At 35.7% G+C, this 27,021-nt stretch overlaps 1 protein-coding gene across 1 annotated transcript in view; it reads right to left on the reverse strand.

Annotated features, from left to right (window-relative positions):
• Window positions 1–27,021, reverse strand: part of PIK3C3 (phosphatidylinositol 3-kinase catalytic subunit type 3) — a 142,934-nt gene that overhangs the window by 109,327 nt on the left and 6,586 nt on the right. The window contains exons 3-4 of the mRNA XM_049620173.1: window positions 24,923–25,066; window positions 17,502–17,631 (exon numbers count right to left, since the gene is read on the reverse strand). Of these exons, the coding sequence (XP_049476130.1) occupies window positions 17,502–17,631; window positions 24,923–25,066 (274 nt within the window). The remainder of the gene's footprint in view (window positions 1–17,501; window positions 17,632–24,922; window positions 25,067–27,021) is intronic.

Genomic DNA, 27,021 nt, shown 5'->3' on the forward strand with positions numbered 1-27,021 from the left:
ATCAATCAACATGTATTTATCAAACAATATCAGATACATGGCCTAAGTTCACAAGTGCCATGAAAGGGGATTACTTTTATTTATTAATATGATAGGCAAAGATAGGATAAAATAGGCAGAGAGGGAAAGGTTAGGACCTGAGGTCCCTGGGTGGAGGAAAAACACACATTTTAAAACAATGCTGGGAGCTTTGGATCTAGAGCAAAATCCCTCAGACATAAAGTTCCTCCTGAGAATGTGACAGACACCACTTACCCCTCCCCTTTGCCCCCCTCTTCCTCCCCACCTCAGGCTTCTCTATGACAAAAGACCTGACTAAAAATAAGTAGACCATAAATGACCCACAAGGAATAGTATGGCCACAGACCACCCCTCATACAACAAAAACCCAATTAAAAAGGAATGACTAGGCATTTAGAGTTACCAAGCCAATAAGGATAGAGTCTGAGAAGGAACAAGGGGAAAGGAAAGAGGCCAACAAAAACCTTGTAAAACATGAGAAGGAAAGCTGGTAAAAGCAAGGAAGAAGAGCCAGCAAGATGTCGGAGGTCAGATACTCCCCTTGCATGCTTCTGGCTTCTGCAACCTTGCTTGCCTCTTGCATCAGTGAGCAGCCAGGAACCAGAAGCTTGACTATACTAGTCCCACCCAACCTGGAAGCACATATGTATAAAAGATTAGTAAAACCCAAAATGGAGGCTCAGCCCTTGGAAGTGACCCCACTGGCCAGCACAGGTGCGAAATAAACAGTCTTTTCTGATTCCCGAGTGCTTGTAGCTGGTCTCTTGCTGGGCTCCGAGTATTTGGAACAAATACAAAGTCCCTTGCCTATAGTCTCAGGCATTCATTTTCAGATGCCCCCTCTCTGTAAAGAGAGGTTCATACTATTCCTCCTTTCTGATCTCATACTTTAATAAACTTTTGCATGCAGCTAATTTTATTGTGTGTCCATCTCTTCATTCTTCGAAGTGGAGAGACAATACAACCTGGGTGCTGAGGTAAAAAATCCTGCAACATTAGAGATGACATGATTGCATAAAGAGTTTAGTATGTAGCTGGAAAACAAGATGAACACCTAAGACAGAATATAACTGATAAAATAAAAGAATTCAAAGATGTACACCAAACTTTAATTCTGATTTTAAGCACCCACATATACCTTATGACTATGTCTGATAACATGGAAATATAGTATATGAGCAAATCAAATTAGCAATCTAAAAATGACTCAGAACAATCCTCCTTTTTTATATTCAAGCCAACAGAAAATTTAAAGTGGATAATGGCTTTACAACAGCACAGATTCACAAACATTTTGAATATTCAACCATAGAGGACTGCTGAAATTCATTATGGCATATCCATCCACAGCATGCAAATTCCTGTAGTCTTTAAAAATCATGTTGTAGAGGTGATGAGGGAGCATGGGGCAAGCTGAGGGCAAGGTGCAGGCTAACAGCACCTTCCCTCCCAGGTGGGACAGTATGATATTTCTTGGACATTCATGGCTACCCAAAAATGGGAAAGGACAAAAAAACAAATGGTTAAACTCATAAGAGTCTCCATCAGTTTACCAGAAAAAGGCAATCCCATCCATCATAGCCTAAAGTCCAGGAACTCCCTACTGTCTCAATGTTAATGCTTTGCTAGAGGGAAAAACAACCTTAGCTTGACCACAGTTAGGCCTCCAGTAAGTCTTTAGCATGTCAAAGTCTCTTTGGAAACCCCCTCTCCCCTAACACCATAAAATGGTCACCACCTCCCCCACAAACCCGCCCTCCCCCCGCCACACCTACAGTGTCGCTCTTCCTGCCAATGGGTGCTATCCCCATGGTTTAATAAAATCACCTTTTTTCACCAAAGACATCTTCAAGAATTTTCTTGGTCATTGGCTCTGGACCCCACGAACCCCACCATCACCCCAAACTTCATTAGAGGGGTGCCTGAGTAGTCCAATCGGTTAAGCATCCGACTCTTGTTTTCACTCAGATAATGATCTTGTGGTTCTTGAATTCAGGCCCCACATCAGGATCTGCGTGGACAGTGTGGAGCCTGCTTGGGATTCTCTCTCTCCCTCTCTCTCTCTGCCCCTCATGCATGCACTCTCTCTCTCTCAAAATAACTATATAACTTAAAAAAAAATTTTTTTTTAAATCATGTTGTAGAAGGGCACCTGGGTGGCTCAGTCGATTGAACCTCTGACTCTTAATTGTCAGCACAGGTAATGATCTCACAGTTCGTTGAATTCAAGCCCCATACTGGACTCTCTGCTGACAGTGTGGAGCCTGCTTGGTATTCTCTCTCTCCCTCTCTCTCTGCCCCTCCCCTGCACAGGCTCTCCTTCTCAAAATAAATAAACTTAAAAAAAAAAAAGAAAAAAATCATGTGGTAGAAGTCTCTTAAATGACCTGGAACAAATTTTAAAAAACACATTAAGTGCAAGAATGGGACTCAATTAAACACACAGACAATATGACCCCAATTTATGAAAAATCACAGGGGTGCCTGGGTGGCTCAGTTGGTAAGCGTCTGACTTCAGCTCAGGTCATGATCTCACAGTTCGTGAGTTCGAGCCCTGCATCAGACTCTGTGCTGACAGCTCAGAGCCTGGAGCCTGCTTCAGATTCTGTGTCTCCCTCTCTCTCTGCCCCTCCCCTGCTTGTGCTCTGTATCTCTCTCTCTCTCAAAAAATAAATAAACATTGGGGCGCCTGGGTGGCTCAGTCGGTTAAGCGTCCGACTTCGGCTCAGGTTACGATCTCGCATTCCGGGGGTTCGAGCCCCGCGTTGGGCTCTGTGCTGACAGCTCAGAGCCTGGAGCCTGTTTCAGATTCTGTGTCTCCCTCTCTCTCTGACCCTCCCCCGTTCATGCTCTGTCTCTCCCTGTCTCAAAAATAAATAAACATTTAAAAAAATAAAAAATAAATAAACATTAAAAAAAATTTTTTTAAAGACATAGCAGAATAATTTAATTTGATCACCTAAAATAGAAACCAGGCATTAACATAATTGTTCTCTCTCAAATTATTTCTTCCAAAAGCCTTTCAACTAGGTCCAAGTAAAGAACTGAGTAAATTAAAAACTACTATTTTTCAATATGTAGTTTACTAAAAACCCCTATATAGAGAAATTTATAGGTTTTATGTATCAAACCTTACTCATGTCAAGAAACTTTACGAGGACTCTTAGAAATAAATGAATTTCCCACCCCCCAAAAAACAGGAGCTATATGATAGATAATGCCTGGGCCAGATACACATATGCTCTCTAGGGGATATAAGGGGGAAAAAATGGTGAAGTTGTGTTTTTTCCCCTGCCACTGGAATATTAAACAAACGAAAAAACCTACTCTGCTCCATCACTACACAGAAAACTTTCAGATTCACAGAACCTATGTGAAAAGATCAAAATTTCTGTCTTGAAACAGTTATGAGAATATTGACCAATAAAAGTGCTTGCTACTACCAGATACAAGACTATTTTTCTCCTCCATGATCATATAAATGGTGTTTAATTCCACTATCTTGTATCTTCTTCCTCTAAATTCCCTCAATGTAAAGGCCAAAATATAACTCTTTCAACTCTAACAATTCCCTGAGCCTAGATTGGAACTGAGCTAAATTAATAAATATTCATTGAACAGAATACCATTATAGGCCAGCTAATGCATTCACATGATGCACCACAGCTCATAAATTTCTATTGTTAAAACGTACAATTCTTCCATAAACATAAGACGATACGTCCTACCTGTATCAAATCAAATACAAACCATATAGTAATTTATAATTCAAGACCAAATACAGTTGTATATATGAATTCATGTGAACTACTGAAATTAAAAAAGCAGCTGTGTATGTGTGTTAGAGACTCAGCACACACACTTATGTATTTTTTCTTAGGAAGCAAAAAAGTTTCTTCTATCTTCCTGATTAACGAAATCTTAGCTACAAATCTTCAATTTTACTTTGAAATTTTACATGTAAATCTTATTTAGGAAGAGTAGCTTTTGCATCATAAAAGTTTCATTTGGTTAAATTTCTCAGAGATTAATCTACTCTTAAAAGCATGTTACTTCCTATTTTTCTGGCAGCAACTATCGCTGTAAAGACAGACAACAGATTTATAGAACATCAATCAATATTCTTTTAGGGCTCAATCTTACACTGACAAAAACTAATTTAGTCTACTTGCTACCCTTGCTTTCAAGACAAATCTAAAAGCTTTGACAGTCTCAGACAACAGTAAGCAAACCAAAGTGATTGATAAAGAAGATTCTACCATATAGCATTAGATTCTACCATATATACCATCTACCAAATTCAGAAGAGATTCCCAAATCTTTCTTTCATGACAAAAAAGAACAGCAACACAGAATCAAATCATATAAGGTATGTTTATAAAAGTTACACATATTATTTATATAAAAACCTGTACTTAAGAGGTATTTTTGATGATGTCAGTGGTGCCACTGAAAATGTTTCATAGCCTTGAGTAATTTCAGCAGCTGTCATCATAATTCTGTTGTTTATTACTGTCATTTACAAAAGATCTAAGGAAGGAAATAAGCCAAAGTGAGATGCTTCTGCCTAACTGAAATTTTATAGCAGGATTCTGTTTTTTCATTTTTAAAGTAAGAAATTTTTCCATTAACACTTCTGACCACTGTTTTCCTTCCCCCAAAATGTAAACATTTAAAAATAGGAGTTTTTTGGCTTTGCTGGTTTCTTGTCACTAAAGTACATCATTATAATTTTTTTAATGTTTATTTATTTTTGAAAGAGACAGAGACAGAGATTTCCCTGCCCCTCCCCCACAGAATCTGAAGCAAGCCCCAGGCTCTGAGCTGTCAGCACAGAGCCAGAAGCAGGGCTCGAACTGTGAACCCTGGGATCATGACCTGAGCCAAAGTCAGATGCTTAACCGACTGAGCCACCCAGTTGCCCCTAAAGTACATTATTATAGACAAAATACATAAATGGGGTTCTCATTTTTTTTGAGAGCATGACAATACTTCTACTGTATTCATTACTATGTGGTCAAGTTTCAATTGTTTGTTTTTCATTGTGATGATGATGATAACAATCACAATAATAAGGGCATTTTTATGATTCCTATAAAAACAGAGAGAATGGAGTCCAAATGACCACTTTTTAGCAATGAAAAACATCTACAAATGCAGAAATAGCTGGTTATGCAATGAACTGTGAGAGCTATAAATCAGAGGTTTTGACTGCCAGTCTTCCTACCTAGTTATAATGTATCTCATTACTATTTAAATCTTCCATCAGTTTTGATAGTTCTATTAATTTTAAAAGCATAAAATAAAAGGCAATGCCTTCATTTTTCAAACCATCTCCATGGATAATTCCATGTTTCTCATGTCTCCAAAATCTAACCAGAGAATACCATTATGCAAGTACACATTTAAATCATCAATTTGATAATCTGTCCTCAAATCTGTAACAAGAAATGATGTCCAGCCTATCACAAACTCCTTTCTTAAATCGTATTTCTAAAACCCAAAACATTTGCCAATCTCAGTTTTCCAAAATAGCTCTTCTGTTCTCTACATTCGTCTAACGGTAACAGCAGATAAGCAAGTAACATTGGTTTTGAGTTCCAATTTCAATAATGTGAAGACTAAGAAAAACTGAAAATCCTCCCACAACAAACAGCTAAAACATATGAAGTAACAGTAAAATAGGTATAACAACTTAGAAAGGTAAGTCTCGTAAGAGATGAGTTTCCAATCTACAATTACAATCCAATGAAAGCTAAAATCAATAGTCATAGCAAACTGGAATACATCTGTCTGAAATTCAGGTAATATGTTATTGAAAATTAAACAACTATTTCAAAATATAACAATAATATAAAAACATTAAACATAAATCAAGAAATCACACAAAAAAAGAATAATACATTATTTATCACAAACATATGTATGCCTTAATATTAGGTAGAGTGATTCTTCCCCCTTTATTCCCCTTTTTCAAACTCAAGTGGTTTCATAATCTGGATCCACAAAACGTGCTAAAATCAGTATGACCATGATAGTAAAATTAGAGCAATAAGGTCAAAGAAAGGAAAGTTATAGGCAATTCTTACTTATAAATATAGATGCAAAACTTCAGCATAAAATTAGCAAAATGAATCAAGGAATTAAAAAAAAACCGTATCATGACGAAACAGGATTTATTTTAAGAATGCAAGAACAGTTTAACACAGAATACCTATTAGTGTAATCCATTACATTATTGAGTGTTATCAAGGGTCCCCAAAATCAGTAGACAAATTCACAGGACTCAGAGGCAGTTGTAATCACAGCTAAGATTTATTATAGCAACACAGTAAGAATATACAGCTAGATGGTTCAGTAAGGGAAACAGAAAAGTCAGAGTCTGGAAAAGTCCATACACAGGCTTCCTATACCTTCCTTCCCCTGTCCAAAAAGAAACATACTTGGGTATGCTTCTTTCTCTAGCAAGGAAAATGCAGCCTAAGAAAGCCCATTGAGACTGAGATTAGAAGTTTTTATAGAGGGCTAGTCACACAGGCATTCTCTGCTATCACCTACCAAAGTTCTAGACTCCTAGGAAGAAGGCAGGTGTTCACCATCAATCACAATGTACAGACAGCCTAGGCACAGTTATACATCTATACCAGCTAGGTAATGTTTCAGAAGCCAAGTTCTCGAACATCAGCCAAGGGCCAACATTGCAGGCAGGACCTCATAAAAATAGCAGCCCTCAGGCCTTCTACACTAACTGCTTTGTAAAAAACATTTGGTAAAAGGATCCCAAAAATTTTTTGGTAAGTTTCAACACATGCATCGCATAAAGCTTTGGTAATATAAAAGAGGACCTTCTTAACCTGATTTTTAAAAAATATACGAGGAAGTGGTAACCAATATCTTATCAAATGGTTAAATCTAAGAAGCATTTTCACTAAAGTCAGGAAGGAACACAAGGATGCCTCTACTACTGTTTCTGTTAGGCACTATACCAGAGCTTCATGTACCAGCCATACAAGAAAAACATAAATGAAAGAAATTAAAACTTTTTAAGATGATTATCACATAGAAAAGTCAAAAGAACTATCAGACAAACTATTAGAAACAATGAGTTCAGAATTGTTGCTGAACATAAGGTCAATAAACAGGAATCAATGTTATTCCAAATTCCTTTTTACCAATCTAAAAATACACTCCTTAGAAAATATATACAATAGCAACAAAACTACCTGAAATTTAGAAATAAATGGAAAAGAAAATGTATGGATGTTAATCTTTGAAATCCAACAACTTCACTCCTAGATTTCTATACTAAAGAAATCACTTGTGGGCAATAAGTGACATTCACTTTAGCCCTATTAATAATACAAAAAGCTGAAATTGTTGGGAGAACAAATAAACTGATTTATTCATCCAATGGAATACTACACAGCAGTTTAAATGAAAGAACTCAAGCTACATATATTGACATGGATAAATTTCAAAAACAGCATTAAGTTTACAAAAGCAATTACAAACAAAAAAAATGAGGGAAGTTTTAACAAGTATCTGTGGTTTTTTTCGTCCTTTTTTAAAACACTGTGATACAAGGCAAATGTTGAATGTTCAATCTTAACAATGAATACATGGGTGTCCATTACAGTATTATTTTTATTTGAATTGTTTTAAAATAAAAATTAAAAACATAACTGTACACATGCGTAATTTTAAAACCCAGGCATTTAACCTGGCAGGGCTGGGAAAACTGAATTAATCTACAGCCTGTGAGTGCCTTCTACTACCTCTTCTCACCACTCCTAGGGTTCAATTACCACTTAACTTACTTGGTTAACTCCCTTAGGCTAAAGAACATTTTGATGAAGATGAAACTCAACTAATTCAGTTAGGTTGTCTCACATAGACCTACTTCTTCATGTGCTTTTAGTGCCTTCAAAACAAAACAATATTCATATTTAAAATATATTTTAAATATATATTTATTTAAATATATTTTTATTTATATATTTATTAAAATATATTTTTATTTATATATTTATTAGAATATATTTTAATATTTATTTATTAAATTTATTTTATTAATGTATTAAAATAAAATTTATTTATATATTTATTAAAATATATTTTAAATATGTATTTATTTAAATACATTTAAAATATTTTTTAAATATAAATATTGTTATCTTTAGGGACTTTTTCTTCAAAACAATTCCTGTCATAAATCCTTCTTATGCCCAGCCCAAATCACCTCTTGAGAATCACTGATTCTCTGGGGCTGTCTTCCTTTTTAGATTCTCAAATCACCAGAATGTCTTGCCTTTCTCCATTCTAGTTGAAATTGTTTTCTTAACCCCACTCTTGATCCAATATCCCATTCCTTGGCTATAACTGCAATCTCAAGGTATAATGAGACATCCTTAGTTTCTTCCAAACTTCCTATTATTCCCCTTTCACCAACTGGTTCCTTCGTATTGATAATAACTTAATGCTAGAGAAGCCACACCTTTTTTCCTTAATCTTCTAAAAAATTACCCAGTGATCAAGCAATACTTTGACAAAAGCCTGGGCTGCACAAATGAGACTTCATTACCACTAATAACTTTCTAGCTGTATCATTTTTTGTGATCACACAAAGAAACTATCAGCACCTTCCTCTCCACAGGTCTGAAATGTTTTCACAATTTTATCAGCATCTGTTTCCTTCTTTTATCTTTAGCAAAGGATTCTCACATGCATCTGCACCCTGAAGTTCCTACCATATTGTTTCTTTGAACAACACTTATCCTCTTCACTATCGTGTTTCCTTTCCGCTTAAGCCTTAGCTGTTTGAGGTCTATGGGTGAAAGAAATCTTAAGAGTGACTGTTATTTACTACCTTTAACTTATGCATTGGTAACAACTGAAGTCACAAGTCTCATTTATAACTCTAGTTCCTTCATGGCACACATTTGCCATAGGTACTGACCACAGGCAAGTCACTGTTTACTAAGTTCCTGGGCACCATCTTTTTTTATGCCATACCTGAGTGAGTACCTCCAGATATATACAGTTTCTTACTCCCTCTGTCTCTTCTATTTTCAATTCTAATCTTCCTGATAAGAAAAACATATTCTCCGTACAAAAAAAAAAATCCTTCACAAGTTTTAAATCTTAAGAAAGCAAGATAATTACCTTTGGAAACACATTTACATGAAGAATTTAAAGACCTGATTTTAGGTCCAGATTCAACTTACTAACGCGACACCTTAAAGCAAATCACTTAACTTCTCTAAGCTTCCATCTTTTCGTTAGTTTAAAAACAATGTCTGGTACATTTTCTAATATGTACAGTGTCTAATCATTATACTCATTAGAATCAAATGAAGGCACGTAAGATAAAGTAATAACAACAGCTAATATTTATTAATGCTCAGTGATGCCTGGCAATATGCTAAATCCTTAATTATTTTATCTCATTTAGATTTAGTCTTCACAATAACTGAAGAAAGTAGATGTAAGTATTATTTCTATTGTGCAGATGAGGATTTCATGGCTTAGACAAAGTTAAGTAGTTAACCTAAGATCACAACTAAACAAAAGACAACCGAAATCTGAATGAAAAACAGTCTCCAAAGCCATGATTTTTACCACTTCTCCATTTTAGTTCTCAATCTATGCTAAAGGGCTTTATAGACATTAAACATTTTATACATGCAAGCTGATTATCATTATTAGTTATTATTACTCATAATGGCACTATGAATAATGACAGCATCAACCCAATAACTTTTTTTTTTGTCTCCAACATACAGCAGTGTGCCTTCAGTACAGCAGGTGATGGTGATGGAGATAGAGACAGATAATGCTACAATAACTATATAGTGACAGATGGTAACTACACTTATAGTGGTGAGCATTTCACAAAGTATATAAATGCCAAATCACCATGTTGTACACCTGAAACCAATATAATATAGCACGTCAACTAAATTTTTTTACAGTTATAGATGTTCCCAAATCTTATTTTGCCAAGCATAGTCATTTTTTAAATGCTACTGTCAAATGAGGGTCATTTTAATACTCAAAAGCACAGAAAGAACACAATCTTAGAATAAAGTCCCTTACATTGAATAAATTTAGTTTTATAAAAACATTTTAAAAAAACAGGACTTTTCCATATACTTGAAAAAAAAATCTCAGTGAGCTCCTCTAATTAAAGCCTTTAGACTAGTACCCATGCAATGTAATGCATTCAATGTAAAATATTTTCTTTCAAGGGCAAATGTTTCAGCAGGTCAAAGAGTACTATAAAATAATCTAAAATAAATAGCCTCAATCCCACTTCATGAAATTATGTCAGCAGAAAAGTTGTTACCTTGGTCTTAATTTTAAAAGATTATTTTGTAACCATGATAATGTGTCAACGTTTACTCAAAAGACCGTAGTGTAGACAGCATATTCAAGTAATGCTGCAACTAAAAAGTTAATGTCGAGAGAGAAAGTCCTTTTAAGATTTCCCCAAACTGAAATGACTTACAGAACTTTCTAGCTCCTTCAGGCTTAGCTCCTTTATGGCTCACTAAGAAATCAACAATCTCCTGGGGCGCCTGGGTGGCGCAGTCGGTTAAGCGTCCGACTTCAGCCAGGTCACGATCTCGCGGTCCGTGAGTTCGAGCCCCGCGCCAGGCTCTGGGCTGATGGCTCAGAGCCTGGAGCCTGTTTCCGATTCTGTGTCTCCCTCTCTCTCTGCCCCTCCCCCGTTCATGCTCTGTCTCTCGCTGTCCCAAAAATAAATAAAAAACGTTGAAAAAAAAATTAAAAAAAAAAAAAAAAAGAAATCAACAATCTCCTGAAGACTAATTTAATTTCCAAGGTACCTTAAAAAATGGTGTCCTGGGTAGCAGATACAAGTTACATGGTTACCAGAAAGATAATAATATGGTTACCAGCCCATTACAAATTAGTAAATTGGCACTCTAGGCCAGTGCTATCCAACAGACCATTTGGCAATAATGGAAATATTCCATATCTGCACTGTTCAATAGCTGCTGGCCACATGTGGCAATTGAACACTTAGATATGTGATTATGGTAACAGAGCAAATGAATTTTTAATCTTATTTAATTTTTATTAACTTAAATTGCTAGTTGTGAAATATGGCTATTATTTTAGACAGTACAGCTCTAGATTATAACTCTTTAAATTGATTGGCATGAGCCTATTCTCAAGATACTAACTGCTCCTGAATGAACTAAAAATATCCAGATCCTACTGCTATAGACCTGAAGTCTGGACCCTGGACCCAGAATGACTCCATGCAGACAATGTTAGGGTCAGCCTGAAACATCACCTCACTTTACCACAACTTCACTGTCACAATGCTCACCTATACACTCAACTTTCCCCAACCTATCTGTGTCACACAGACCACAAAGCATTTTTCATCTAGTGGGTTACTTTCTCTTTGCCTCCTCTTAATCAAATTGACAGAAACTAAAGCACATTCCAAAGGCATCAAGCAGAGCTGCTAAAATGAAAAGGAGACAGTGGAGAGGCATGCTTTTGCACTAACCTTTCATGTCTAAAGACATGGATTCAAATATAAATCAAACACTGAAGCTTGGTAGTCACATCCAAAACCCCAGGTGGATATGCATCCTAGTCATAAAACTCTTACAATATGACAAGCTGAAAAACGCAGCAGATGGGAACAATGGGCAAATTTGCTCAAGTAAGGCCCACAATCATTAAAAGGCTGGGTCATGGACAATGAAAGTAGAATAAATGCTGCAGAAGTCTGGCCTTTGATTATTTTCACAAATCAATTCAAACAGAAAGATACTATACTTGTAAATATTAAATAGGAAAATGTAGAGCTGGGGTAGAAAAGATAATTAGGAAGAAATGGATGGGAGAGGAGTATATTTTATTGCATTCATTTCTCCCTATTCCCTGCTAAGTCTAAGAAATCCAACTTTTAAAAAATAAGAACCAAACTGAAGACTTCCAATTTGTTTCCTTTTCTCACAAGCATTTACTCAAAGGAAAACTAGGCATGTTCACAAAATGATGTAAAACCATTAGAGAGGTTAATTCCACTAAACTCCCTCTGAAAGGGTTTGACTTAAAAATATTCAACCTAAAAATCAGGCTTTTAAACTTCAGTTATTCATATTGCAGTTATAATACAAACTTCATAGTTAAGCAAGCAATAAGTGAGAATAAAAATATTTAGTCCAGCTGGAGTTTGAGGTTCTTTGCTTAATAATAATCGAACACCATCTTTTCACAAGTCATTTAAGTAGTTCATCTTCATTTCACAGTCCTCTTGTCCCATTATCCCCAGGCAGCCAAGACTGAAGCACTTCTATAACCGAATAGACTTTCTTACACTGCATTTTGAAAACTGTCTCTGTGCTATTTATTTTGGCTCATGGGTACAATGCATGGTAACTATGCTTTGCTATTATTAAGATTTATGTGCACCTATCTACTCTGAGTCCAACTGCCTTCTCAACAATTAGAAACAATCATGGTAAATTCACTGGCTGGAAAATCAAAGTACAAGAAATAAACCATTCAGTTCTAACCATTTAAGTCTCTTCTACTAGAATACTTATTTATTTTCTTAAAATGGTAGTGTGAGAAATTCGAGTATTGTATCTAAAATCTGTTCTTACTGTATACAAATGGAAACACAATCATACACATTTTTTCCCAGTTCTTAAAAATGTACTGTACCAAAGACAACTTCAAAGTGTTTTGTGGAAGAGAATGCCGATCTAACAGAACAAACTTTTTAATGTGGAACCAGAAAAATGAGAGGGGCAGGAGAATAAGGGGGAAAGAGAGCTACTGTGGCACAATTTTCAGAGCAAAAGAAATATGGAAGTATAATTTTAAGTTCAGGTATAACAAATACCAAAGTATACTGTCTCTGGTATGAGACAAGAGACACAGACTCAGGAAGCCAGCCTGAAAAAGGTGTAACTAAAGAAACAGGTACGAATCAAACAACAACAACAAAAATAAAATCTAAGAGCACAGCCATATCATGCATAATAGGCAGGTCGGAATAATACTTTTGGCATACAGATCACAGAAGGAATGACATGAACACAGCTCATTCACAACTGCAAACAGATGATCACATGTTTATTCTCTACTAAGGTGATAACTGTAAAATCCAGTTAGATAAACAATCCTGATCATTTGCTATTTCAGTATTCTTAGAATAACAGAGTATGAATAGCTGCTACACAGGACCTACATAGAAATCATCCTTTCTAAACTTCTGATTTTACGGGCTCAAATTTTCTGTGAGTCAGTGGGATGGCCAAGTCTCTGACTCATACCACAGTGCTCTTCCCACTGAAAAGTGCTTCCAAGTGCCCAAGCTTCCAATTTCATCAAACCTAAGACATCATTTTTTAAAACATGTTCTTCCTCCACAGCAGGAGGCTTTGAAAAGGTTTTGAAATCTCAAACAGCATGACGAACTTCTATACAGAAAAGAATGAAACACATTAGCCAAAAGTGCCAAGAAAAAGAAAGAGCTTCCTTCAAAGAGGGAACAGTTCTTTCAACAATGCTACAAACACGATGTATTTTCCATGTAAGAAAAGTAATTACTGGTTTTAATAGTTTTTCTTTCGTGTTCTGGGGAACATGAGGTAACACTAAAGCAAGAAGTCACAGCATAGCAAGTTTTGAAGCTTCCATTCCACTCAGAAATAACAAGTACAATTCTATTAGGAGCAAAGAACTTTGAAAAGAGCTTATTTACAAATAGCCTCAGAAAGGCTGTAAGATGCTTATTCTCATTAATTTTTACACCCATTTTAAAGATTTAGAAATTAATGGATAAAAATTTATTTGAAAACTGTTAACCACTCTGGGAAATACAGACAACATTAAAATTTTAGTATCTCTTAAAAAAGTAGGACCAAACTTGCCATATTCTTCAAGGTAAAGAACTTAGACAGTTAATGATTACTATCAATTACCAAACATGTTAAGAAAGCTTCTTCCCAACATCTTATTTTGCTCTGCATATGCTTAGTCGTCGTTTCCAGAGTTGCAACTGTGCACTAAGAACCAAAAGAATAAATGTGAGCCCATAAAACTCTTTAAGCGGTTATTGTTTCAATCATAAAAAAAGTTGATCACTATCAAGTCACATCTTTTTTTCCTACCATAAAATTCAAAATATAAAAATGAGAAATACTTAACATCGTGCTACCTTACAAATCCAGAGAAGTCCAGTTCAAACAAATTCCTATGCTGCATATACTGCTTTTTGAAAAATGGCATAGTCACCTGTTATAAAAATTATTTCTGAATCTTCCAACAAAAATAATTGGAGAAAAAAAAATTAGGAACATATGGACAGAAACATAAATAATTCATTTAAAAGAGAACCAAAATGGATGTATTTCTTGACTCTCCTTGTTACCCCCTCAAATTTGGAATTTCATCCATAATATGCATCACATTGCTTTTCGCAAAAAACAAACAGAAAAAAATTTTAAGAGCTTTACTTCTTCCACACATGCTACCTTCCTCCTGCATTGGAGATTTAACTCTCTGTGACCCACATGCTATAAATGAGCTGATTCTGATAAAATTTCTATAACTGTTCCAGGTTTATAAAAGTCACAAAGTGTAGCATAAAGTCCATCACCAAGATAAACTCTTAAAAAGAAGGCTGATATATGAAAAGCTTGAGAACTTTTCTGTATCCCATGTAAAAATGCAAACAAAACCTCAGAATGAGTGGCTGAATTAGAAATTAAATTCTAATTATGGGGGGAGGGAAGCTGACAACAGTAATTTGCTTAAAAAGCTTATGAGGAAACCATGACATACATCACTTTTCCATAAAAGAGCAATATAAAAATCACAGAATGAACTTGACAATGAAAATTTTATGTTGAAGAACAAAGCAAACCCAATGCAAGTACTTATTCTTGATAATTAATATTTCTTCCATATGTAGGTTGAGACAAGCTGTAAAATGCTTGGCATTAAAACTTTCTCCAGACACTAAAGAGTTATCCACACGAACAAGATTGCAAAGGAAATTTACATGTAAGAATTAAAAGAGAGTCTCTTAATAAAAGAATTGTAAAAGGATCTTTAAGCAGTATCTAGCATAGTGCTTTGTGAACAAACATTCATCACATAAGATATATTGTTGTGAGTTAAACACAGAATTGAACCTACCTTTTTTCCTAAATGAAAACACTACATTAAAACAATTTTTTGGCACAAAAACAGACAGATCAATGAAACAGAATAGAGAACCCAGAAATGGACTGACAGACGTATGGCCAACTCATCTTTGACACAGCAGGAAAGAATAGCCAATGGAATAAAGACATTCTCTTCAGCCAGTGGTGCTGGGAAAACTGGACAGTGACATGCAGAAGAATGAACCTGGACCACTTTCTTACACCATACGCAAAAATAAACTCAAAATGTATGAAAGACCTAAATTAAACAGGAAGCCATCAAAATCCTCGAGGAGAAAGCAGGCAAAAACCTCTTTGATCTTGGCCACAGCAACTTCTTACTCAACACGTCTCCAGAGGCAAGGGAAATAAAAGCAAAAATGAACTATTGGGACCTCATCAAAATAAAAAGCTTCTGTACAGCGAAGGAAACAAACAGCAAAATGGAAAGACAACTGACGGAATGGGAGAAGATATTTGCAAATGACATATCAGATAAAGGGTTAGTATCCAAAATCTATAAAGAACTTATCAAACTCAACACCCAAAAAACAAATAATCCAGTGAAGAAATACGCAAAAGACATGAATAGACGCTTCTCCAAAGAAGACATCCAGATGGCCAACCAACACATGAAAAAATGATTGAATCACTCTCATCATCCGGGAAATACAAATCAAAACCACAATGAGAAACCACCTCACACCTGTCAGAATGGCTAACATTAACAACTGAGGCAACAACAGATGCTGGCGAGGATGTGGAGAAAGAGAATCTCTTTTGCATTGCTGGTGGGAATGCAAACTGGTGCAGCCACTCTGGAAAACAGTATGAAGGTTCCTCAAAAAATTAAAAGTAGAACTACCCTATGACCCAGCAATTGCACTATTAGGTATTTATCCAAGGGATACAGGTATGCTGTTTCGAAGGGGCATGTGCACCCCAATGTTTCTAGCAGCACTATCAACAATAGCCAAAGTATGGAAAGAGCCCAAATGCCCATAGATGGATGAATGGATAAAGAAGATGTGGTATATATATACAATGGAGTATTACTCGGCAATCAGAAAGAATGAAATCTTGCCATTTGCAACTGCATGCATGGAACTACAGGGTATTATGCTAAGCGAATTAGTCAGAGAAAGACAAATATCATATGACTTTACTCATATGAGGACTTTAAGACACAGAACAGATGAACACAAGGGAAGGGAAGCATAAATAATATAAAAACAGGGAAGGGGACAAGACATAAGAGATTCTTAAATATGGAGAACAAACAGAGGGTTACTGGAGGGGTTGTGGGAGGTGGGGGATGGGCTAAATGGGTAAGGGGCATTAAGGACTCTACTCCTGAAATCACTGTTGCACTATATGCTAACTAATTTGGATGTAAATTAAAAATAATAATAAATAAATAAAGCAATTTTTAAATTAAAAGGTAGTAATTCAGTCTGCTTACAAAAAAAAGAGACAGGGGAGGTGTGAGAGCCATTTAGACCGGCTAGTAATACAAGGAATCTTTACCTCCAAGCAAAGCAATGTAAGAATCTGCAGCATGTAACACCTGCATCTTTAAGACTATATCACCAAAAAAAAGTGGTTATCTTGAAAATATCACCAAAAGCTCCACAGTTTCAAATCTGACAGAATTCAAACACAAAGGGCTTCGTATTATATAATTCAATTTTTTGAAACGTCCAGAATAGGAAAATCCACAGAAATAAAAAGTAGATCAGTAGTTGCCAGGAACCAAAGAGCAGAGGGAACGGGGATTGACCACTAATAGGTACAGTGCATGGTGACATATTTGATGAAAATGTTCTAAAATTAAATAGTAGTGTGACTACATATTCAACTTTTAGTGAATTTACTAAAAGCAACTCAACTATACATTCCCTAAGGGTGAATTTTATGGTATGTGAATTATTATTTCAATAATATTCTTATTAAAAATTAAAATAGGGGCACCTGGGTGGCTCAGTGAGTTAATCAAGAGTCAGTCAGATTCTTGATTTCAGCTCAGGTCATTGTTCCGGAGTTTGAGCTCCATGTCAGCTCTGCGCTGACAGTGCAGAACCTACTTGCGATCCTCTTTCCCTCTCTCTCTCCCCCTCCCCTACTTTCCCTCCATCCCTCTCATTCTCTCTCTCTCTCTCAAAATAAATAAACTTAAAAAAATTAAATTTAAATTAAAAAATAATCGGACAAGTCATAACATCATTTGTACTATAGTAGACACATTCAGAGCTTTCCACCTGATCCAAATTTGTTTACCTTGGCAAGGCGGCTCATCTGATCTTCTGAGAGAGTACTGCTTGTTCTGCCAGGAGTTTTTGTGGGTTCTGATCCATCTGCTTCTACATTAGGCCAGACTTTCAAGTCGTGCATCCCTTGGCGAAACATGCTAGGCGAAAAGATAGTGTTCAGGGTAGAAGTAAATTAATGCAGTTCATTATAGGACATTTAGGTTCCTAAAACAGAGAGAATTCCACACAGGAAAATGCATGTCTGTCTTGCCAAGCCTGAAACCTCCAGTGGGTTATAAAGCAATTAACTAAGCAACTAAAATCCATGTTAACACTGTTTTTTTTACATGCCATTCTTTTCCCCTCCACACAGAACTATTACAGAAATCCTACAAGTCGAGTAGAAATAGAAAGTTCCGTAATGGACCACACTCACACTTCATCATTTCAGTGGAGATCTGAGAAATAATAGAGACCAAATTCCTATCAAATAAAAGAATGTCACATTTATAATAACTGAAACCAAATTTAAATGAATACATAACTCTCTACTTTAAGTGACAATTCAGCACAGTAGAAGGTGAAGTCAAAATGCTGGGATCTGAATCCCAGCAGTGCCATCAACTATTACCTACATGACCTTGGGTATATTACCCAACCTCTATGTCTCAGTTTTCTCATCTATAAAATAAGATTATAAAGAGTACCTGTATCTCAGAGTTGTTAGAAAAATTAAATAGATCAGTAGAAGTAAAAAGTACTTAGAACCATGCCTGCCACACAGGAAGTACTCAATAAATGTTAGCTATTATCATCCTTTCACTAGGTATCATGATTTCTCTCCTGTCTTCTTTTGCACAAGAGATAGGTCTAAAACAGAATACAAATGCAGATTCATATAAGAAAAAAATCCCATGTCTATGAATCAAGAAATTTAACATACAGCCAAAATTCAATCTGAGGATGGTGAGATCCTGCTTTATAGTGAAAAACTATATATATGATTATTGATGGCCAAATTTCCTTCAAAAGCTACCAAGAAGACCTAGAGTAAAGGTTGAGCAAAGTCATAAAGGAGATTTAGACAACTGTTTTTTAAATATGCTACTATTAAGTGTCTGAGTGTTTTTTCATGGAAGGATTAGAGATGTCCTTCTGTTAGTGTGTTCTCTTTTTTCTTAACTGTTGTTATTGTTGTTTTTTAAACAAGACCTTTCAAACAATATAAAGTCTATCAAAGAGCATCCTCCCAAAGCTCAAAGAGCAAGCTGATGACTGCAATGGAAAAAAATAAGACTGGAAGTGAGTAGGCAAGTCCAAAGCATTTTGTACACTCTCACATTTAATAACTTTTTTAAAAATAAAGTACATTATGGGGTGCCTGGGTGGCTTCAGTCGGTTAAGCGTCGGACTTTGGCTCAGGTCATGATCTCATGGTTCATGAGTTCAAACCTCGAGTCAGGCTCTGTGCTGACAGCTCAGAACCTGGAGCCTGCTTCAGATTCTGTGTCTCCCTCTCTCTCTGCCCCTCCCCCACTCATGCTCTGTCTCTCAAAAATTAATAAACGTTAAAAAAAATTTTAATAAAGTACATTACATATATTGATACAGCATTTTTCCATCTTTAAAAACATTATACTTAACTATAAAAGGCTTACATAAAATTTTTAAGCCATTTATTATCATGTTCTAATGGAAAATTTCTTCACAGATTTTTCCCAGATAATAAAGAGGATTTTCACTGATTCTGTAATGTATATAAGCAATGATGCCATGAACAATGAGAATGGAATGATAAACGATAGCTACAAGCTCATGAGCACAGTTAAGACTAAGGTATAACCATACTTGTTACAAGGTGTTTAAGGCTGGCAATAAACAGGTGGCACCCAGCAACCATGCAAAAGCTTACCTTAGAGGCCCCCCAGAAATGCACTGATTAGTTGTAAAGAATAAAAATTCTCAAGATTTATCTACCATATTAAAGATCAAAAAGTTATATTACAAAGAAAGCACATATGCCAGCCTTTTATAAAGTTCACTTTCTTTCAAATCAGGTATAGATTCAATATCAAGCAGACCTGCTTAGTCTCTAAGAAACTGGGTACAGTGAAGCAATAATGCCACTTTAAATGAATATCCTTACATGTACCTTGAGAAACAGCAGAAGGCCTGCCTTCCTTCTCTCTACCTCTGTATCCCCCAGTGAATACTGTGACTGGCTGAATGTAACTAAATCAAAAATAAGTACATTTGGCAGGAAGTCAGTTTACTAAATGATTTAGGTGCCTTGGGATGAATCTGGAGAGAAGATTTAAGGATACGGGACGTGGAGGGAAGGGGTGATGCCAAGTGACTCAAATGATCAAGTGAACATATTACTTTCTTTTGACACTAATGGAACCTTTGCAGAGAGTTACACAGCCGCCAGGTGGCAAGCCAAAAGATGCTCAGAGCATCATGTCCACTTGGGAAATTAAGCCAAACAGGCAAGACAAAAGACAGAGCATAGCAGGATCTCCTTCGGACTCCAGCGGAGGCCCCAGCAACAGCTGCTGCTGACGTTCCAGCTCCCAGTGCCAAGCCACTATCGCAGCCACTGCCCTGACTTTCAAATTCACATGTGGAAAAACATCTGCACGAGAAATCTGCAGCCTGCTTATGGTTCTCTGCCAATTCAATCTAATGATCAATCCGTTTTTTAGCTACTTAGAAATCTCACCAGCTAAACTTTCAAAATGAGGACAATTAGTCATTCTAGCTGTATCTTAAGAGATGAGTCTTTCAATTATTAATTATACTATTCTCCAAGAAGCACTGCTTCACACAGACTCAAGTAAACAAAACAGACATTAGCAAATACCAAGAGTTGACAGTCACAAGGTTCCCAATATTGTAAGACAACTATCACATGCTTTGAAGACCACTTCTTAAAAACTAAGTCCATACCAGCCCTACTTAGGGGAAAAGGTGAGGAGCAACTGGGGTTATGTAATGGTTCAAGAAGCATCTGAAGAAACTACAGTCTAAAGCAGTTTCCTTAAATCACAAAAACCGTGGTGACACGTGACATGATTTTTAACGGTAGGAAGGAAAAAAAAAAAAAAAAAAAAAAAAACTTCAGCAGCTTCCTGCTGAGGCCACCCAAAAGATGGATGCCACTCTCTCTGCCAAAATGTCAGCACCAGCATGCAGAGAAGCAGCTGTGACCCCGCAGTACCAGCGGAGGTGTGTACCCTGCCACAACACCTGAACATCCTGAGCAGTCACACACAAAGCTGCACACAGTCTAGTACCGTGCCAGCAGACGCCTGGGCTTACATGCAGCACAACCCAGTTCATCTCAAGGAAAGGCCCCAGGACACACAGAGAAAAAGGACTTATTTCAATTTCATAAAGTTTCTTATGCTTCCTTTTTCTGAGGTGAAGGTCAGGATAAATGTCAACCTAGAGGGAACAGGAGTAGATGATCCACCTTTTCTTCATTCCTTCCCCACTGTTCAAAGTATCAGAGAAACCTCTATTGAAATCTGATGTTATCATTTGGCTAACTGACATACAACCACATAGGAGCTATGTGTTTTGTTTTTGTTTTTGTTTTAAAAGTGAGCTAATTCAGATAATCAAGTACAGAGATACTCAGTACAGAGATAAGGCAGGAATTCGGAAAGTAATAAGTCAACCAGTCCTATTTGAGAAACCCTGCTCTAAGAGAGGGAGGTGCACAGAGTCAGTACCAATCTCCAACACGTTTTATTTTCACCTGACAACTCATGTGTTCAGGACATGGACGGGCAGCATGACCTAATGTCCAGTTAAGAGTTACGAAAAAACAGAGGACTCTCCAAGATTCAAAGTCTTAATTTACTTAATATCAGGAAAACGAATTGAAGTTGAACTCCCACCTATTGCTACCACTACCTTCATGGAAATATTTGGGGTTCAATTACTTCTTAAAGTACAACAAATACTACTGACTTATGTTTCAGGCACATTTCCATCATGGTTTGGATGGGAGGCAAAGGAATGCTTCCTTTACTGGGGTTCACACAGAAATACAAATCAAGCGGGCAACAGGATGAAAGAAAGAAACTTTGAAAACAACTGCTGGCATAAGTTCTACAAGTCGACTATTATAAAAAGGTTAATGCAGCGTTTCCCAAAATGTTGATCCATAGGCCACAGCATCGCTTGGGATCCTGCTTACTAAAAATGCTGAATCTTGGGCCCCATGACACCCTCACTAAATTAATGAGAACACAGGAAGATGACTGTTTAGTGAGCTTACCAGATGCTTCTTATTCATAGGTTGATCACTACCGACTTCAAGTACTTTTCAAAAACTTGCCAAAAGTCAAGTAAAACTGGGTCACAAATGTTAATTTGAGAAAGAAAGAGTTTGTTTGGCTTTAGGCAGTTCATTTTACTGCACTTCTGTGGAAATTTCGGTTGTCTCATACTTACTGTCTAATCCAATTGTCTCCTGAAACTATATCCTAAGGTCATCTAAATGCAGAGGTGTGCTTTTATGACAAAACCTCCAGCTGATTTTCCAAAAGGGAAACCACTTATAAAGAGGTCAAGAGGAAAAACCAAGAGGTGTATCTGTTGTTTCTCAAGAACATTTAACCACTAACTACACAGCAAAAGTAATAAACTGTTGTGCACTTTTTTACTGTGTGGTAAACCCCACCCTAGTAGAGAACAGCGAAAAGGAACAGACACTCTGGAAAAGGAACAATACTGACTTAGTGACATGTCCATTCTAATGTAACATGCTATTTTAACCAAATTATATGTCATGTGTCAGACTATGTCTAAATTTGTTCTTTCATGAATTTCAGTAATAAATATCTCTTTAATAATTACAACAAACAAAAATACCTTCACATTATTAAGCAACCAAAGTATTCTAAATGAAATTACATCTAGATTTTGTTCATGAGTTGAAGGCTTTCTGACACACCCTATCCCTGGATGGCAAAATTCAATATTACAAAGGTGTCAATTTTCTCCTTTAATTAACATATCTAATTCAATACAATTTCTTCCTAACAAAATAACAGTGAGCTTTTTTTATTTGAAGAAATAATAAAAAATTTATCTAACAAACAGAATATCCAGAGAAATTATAAAAAGGCAAATAAGGAAAATGCTCCCCATCTAATATTAAAACATTTTATAATAGTATTCAAGACTAACAGAATAGTTCAGAAATAATGTTGAAGCTAATATTTACTGAACACTTATTAAGTTAATTATGTGTCTTCAGTAATTTATCATCATAAACTACTCTATAAGATAAATATTGTTATATCATTTTAGAGATGAGGAAACTGAGGCAGCAGGATATTAAATAACTTGCCCAAGGGTACAAAGATAATAAACAAATGAGCCAGGATTTGAACCCAGATAATCTGGTTCCCCATGCTGCATCCCTAACCACCACCGTATGAATATACTACACTGTTTCTCTTAGACTTCAATATGTGATGAATTGAATATATAAGGGTACCATTTCAAAATATTTGAAACAAAGGCCAATTTAATAAATAGTGTTAAGACAAATAAGTAGCCATTTGTCAGTCTTCTGGTTTTTTTTAAGTTGATTCTCAATATCACTCCTTTCAGAAAGTGATTTTAGATGAATCAAAGGCTTAAATAAGAATAAAAATCATAAAAGGAAATCTCTTTTAAAATTAGAAAAGGACTTTCTAAAACAATTCACAGCCCATAAAAATAAAAACTGATCAACATGATAATTTAAGGTCCATGAACAGCAAGCAAACAAATAAATATATACTAATTCAAAAAAAGTCGAACAGGAAACACAGTATTTGTAACATGTGACATGCAAATGGCTAATTTCATTAATCTACAAATAACACCTATACATTAGTAAGAAAACCGACAACTCAAAAGGAAGCAGAATTTTATGGCATGTGAATTATATTTCACTTTTTGAAAAAATAGGTGGACATCAAAAAGCAATTCACAGAAACATACACAAACAGTAAACAAACATATCAAAATATGACCATCTTCGTTTAAATTTAATGATGTGCAAGTTAATTCAGGCAATAACATTATCCAACTTTAAAATCAACACAAATTAATAAGTCTGATAATACCTAGATTAAGTTCTCTACCTATTTTGCACTGAAAAGAAGTAGGGTTTCAGAGATTCCAGTTCGGGGGTGAGAAACTGCCCAATTAGCCTGAAATAGTGTGTCAACCAGACAGCAAAGAAGGTACGAATGACTACTGGAGTACTGTCACAGAACCAGGGAGGGGATAAGCTTGAAGGAACTATTACTGACCAAAAATGGGAGTGTTTGAACACTGTGAAGACTAAAGACAAATTAATTAAAACATTTCAAAAGTGTTTAACACTAAAAGTTAATGACAAAACTTAAAAACAAAAAGGAAAAAAAAAACCTCCATCATCAAATAGACAAGTTATCAGAACACCAACTCATTCTTAAAATTGGTAAAGAAGAGGGGCGCCTGGGTGGCTCAGTCGGTTGAGCGTCCGACTTCAGCTCAGGTCATGATCTCACGGTTCGTGAGTTCGAGCCCCGCATCAGGCTCTGGGCTGATGGCTCAGAGCCTGGAGCCTGCTTCCGATTCTGTGTCTCCCTCTCTCTCTGCCCCTCCCCCATACATGCTGTGTCTCTCTCTGTCTCAAAAATAAATAAACATTAAAAAAAAAAAATTAAAAAAAAAATTGGTAAAGAAGAAAAAAGTGAACATTCATCTGCCTTTCCTATATAAACAGTGTACCGAGGTAACTCAATACCTGATGAAAGACCACGTTCTTTAGAGGAAAACCCCAATTAATAAACACAGAAGAGAATAATAGAATATCACCAATTCTCTAAAGATAGTGATCCTTCTGTTCCAGGAGAAAAAAGAGGGAGAAAAAATACCTTTCAGGATTATGCTTTTGTTGTTGTTGTTGTTGTTATTGTTTTACAACAAACTTCTATTATCTGTAAATTTTTAAAAACTGAGTTGACACCTTTTCAATGATATAGTCACAGTGATATAATCACTATCATTATTAGCAATGCTTTTTAACTCTGCTTATTGCCCTGTCACTACTTTGAGAAAGCAAAAAAAATGCTTTAACAATGCAATTACAGTATACACCAAAGAGCCTCTTTTTCTAGCAAGATTCAAATTTCTAATGACTATTTTCAAATAGAAATCATATTACCAATCACTAACTGTACAGTAACTGAAGTTGTGTGTCTTAATTAATCTACCTGCATATCCCATAGGAAATTTGTGTCAAATTCAGTCTCAAGAATAAAGGAATCATGTATACCAAATATGTTTTTGCTTCCTAGGACACAGAGCACCAGAGTAGGTATAAACTATTAAAGCTCTCCCAAAAAGAAAAGCTCTCCCAACATTCCTAAAAGATCAGAAGAAAAGAATGCTTACCCATATTTTCCAAAGAGCGAAACCGTTGTTCCTCCCACAGGCACTGCCTTCCCTGGTCCATACACATCCCATATAGTGAGGGCCACTTGGGCATTCCTGGGCAGGTCTGGGTATTTTACAGGCAGTTTTAGCCATTCATTCCAGCTATAGAAATAAAGTCAACATAAACATAAAGCTAAGGAAATAAACTGTGTGTGTGTGTGTGTGTGTGTGTGTGTGTGTGTAAACTTCCTTTTAAATTAACAAACCATACTTTTGTATGATTTGTCCAGAGAAAATGTTCCAAAAGATTAGGTTGGTACTACAAAAAATGTGACACTTACCTCGATTCTGATGGAGGCAACTTCAATTTTAAATACAGAACACATGAAAAAAAAATAATGAAAAGCCAAGCTCATGAAAATTTACACTGGTATTCTTTAATCAAGAAATTCACATAATATCACTAAGACACAGGAAAGTGATAATGGCTAATAAAAATCTGGTAAAACACAAGCATGTTAGATCCAAACTTGTTTTGAATGTAAGTATGATTATCTATAAGCATTTTCCAGAACACAGTTTTTATATTATAAAGAGAAAAAAAAGAATTATTCAAAATGCTGCTGAGGATAGTATGGTCCTATATTATACAAGAGTACCTCAACAAAGGAGGAAAAAACAACCAAAACCTTAAAGAGGTCAAAGTAGACTATCTACTACCACCCTAACATGAAGAAGTTACCAGACTGCTCTGGACAAACATATGACAATTTTTTACATATTTTTCTGTTCCTCAAGTTATTTCATCAATACTGATAATGCAAAGCTATCAGGTGTCACGTTTTTAAAGCATACCTGTATATATGATTTCACTAAAGAACGTTCATGCTTAATAATTTAGTAATGATAACACAGCTCTTTTTTTTATTTCTATTTATCCCTGCAAATTTTCTTCTGCATTCAAACTTCATAGTGAATCTATTTGACAATTTCAACTCCCTTAAACAACAGATGGCTTTTAAAATCCCAAAAGAAAATTATGCAAACAATACACAAACTAACACCCAGAAGACACACAGAACTGTTTCTCTCTGTTTACTCAAAATTATTCTGTTTACTCAAAATTATTATCAAAGGGGCATATCCCAGTCTAGGTCAAATACATCTGCATCAGTAAGAAATTGAACAGAATTTTCAAAAACTTAAAGGATAAATCATTTATGCCCACCATATAAATTCAAGGACCTACAGGAAAATTAGACATGACTACCAATTTAAAGGAGAATCAAAAGTTATTAAATCCTTTTCTTCTATGAAGAACTTAAAAAAATAAATCATCTCTCAAAAAAGCCTTTCTCAAGCCATTCTTCACTAGATAAACTTCAGGAACTAAATGAATTTATTTAATTACTGTACACAAGGTGGGTCTGACTGAAAGGGTAAATACTAAGCAGTATCATCTTGTGCCAAGGAAAAAAACCACAAAAATTAACTAATACAGGCTAAAGACAGAAAAATCAACAACAATATCCAAAATGAATTATGGAAATTCTCACTTCTATATTCTGTCCTTTGACTAAAAAACAGTATCTATGACCACGCAATCATCTGCCTCAAACTTGTCATCTAAAAACACACCCCCACACCTTTTTAAAATCAAATTAACTATACTGTAACCTGTTTTATATACTGGACTGCTGCAGAAGAATTCTTTTGAAGAAAATCAATCTGCAGATATAATATTATTTCAAAACTCTAGATTTTCCAGAAATTATGGAAAGATCTGATCAGATATCAAAAAGATATAAATTCTGAACCCCATTTTGTTCTCTCCCTCTCAGCACATCATGCCTTCCACACACCCCAACCCTCACTGAGCTAGAGACTAAATCTAGTTGGCAACTTTCAAAACATTTCAATATTCTGAAGCCTGATTCTGCATGGCTGGATTCTCACCACCCCACATACGACTGTACTAACCTTCTTGTCTGACCAGTGCACTCCTAAATCCTACTTTTGTCATTTCTTAATTATATTAGATTATCAGTCTATGTTTCTCTCTCTAAAGTCATGTTATATCCTTTATGGGACAGGAGAGAATATAAATTTTAAAAAAA

The sequence above is a fragment of the Panthera uncia genome, assembly GCF_023721935.1.
Source record: "Panthera uncia isolate 11264 chromosome D3 unlocalized genomic scaffold, Puncia_PCG_1.0 HiC_scaffold_8, whole genome shotgun sequence".
NCBI classification, from domain to species: Eukaryota; Metazoa; Chordata; class Mammalia; order Carnivora; family Felidae; genus Panthera; species Panthera uncia.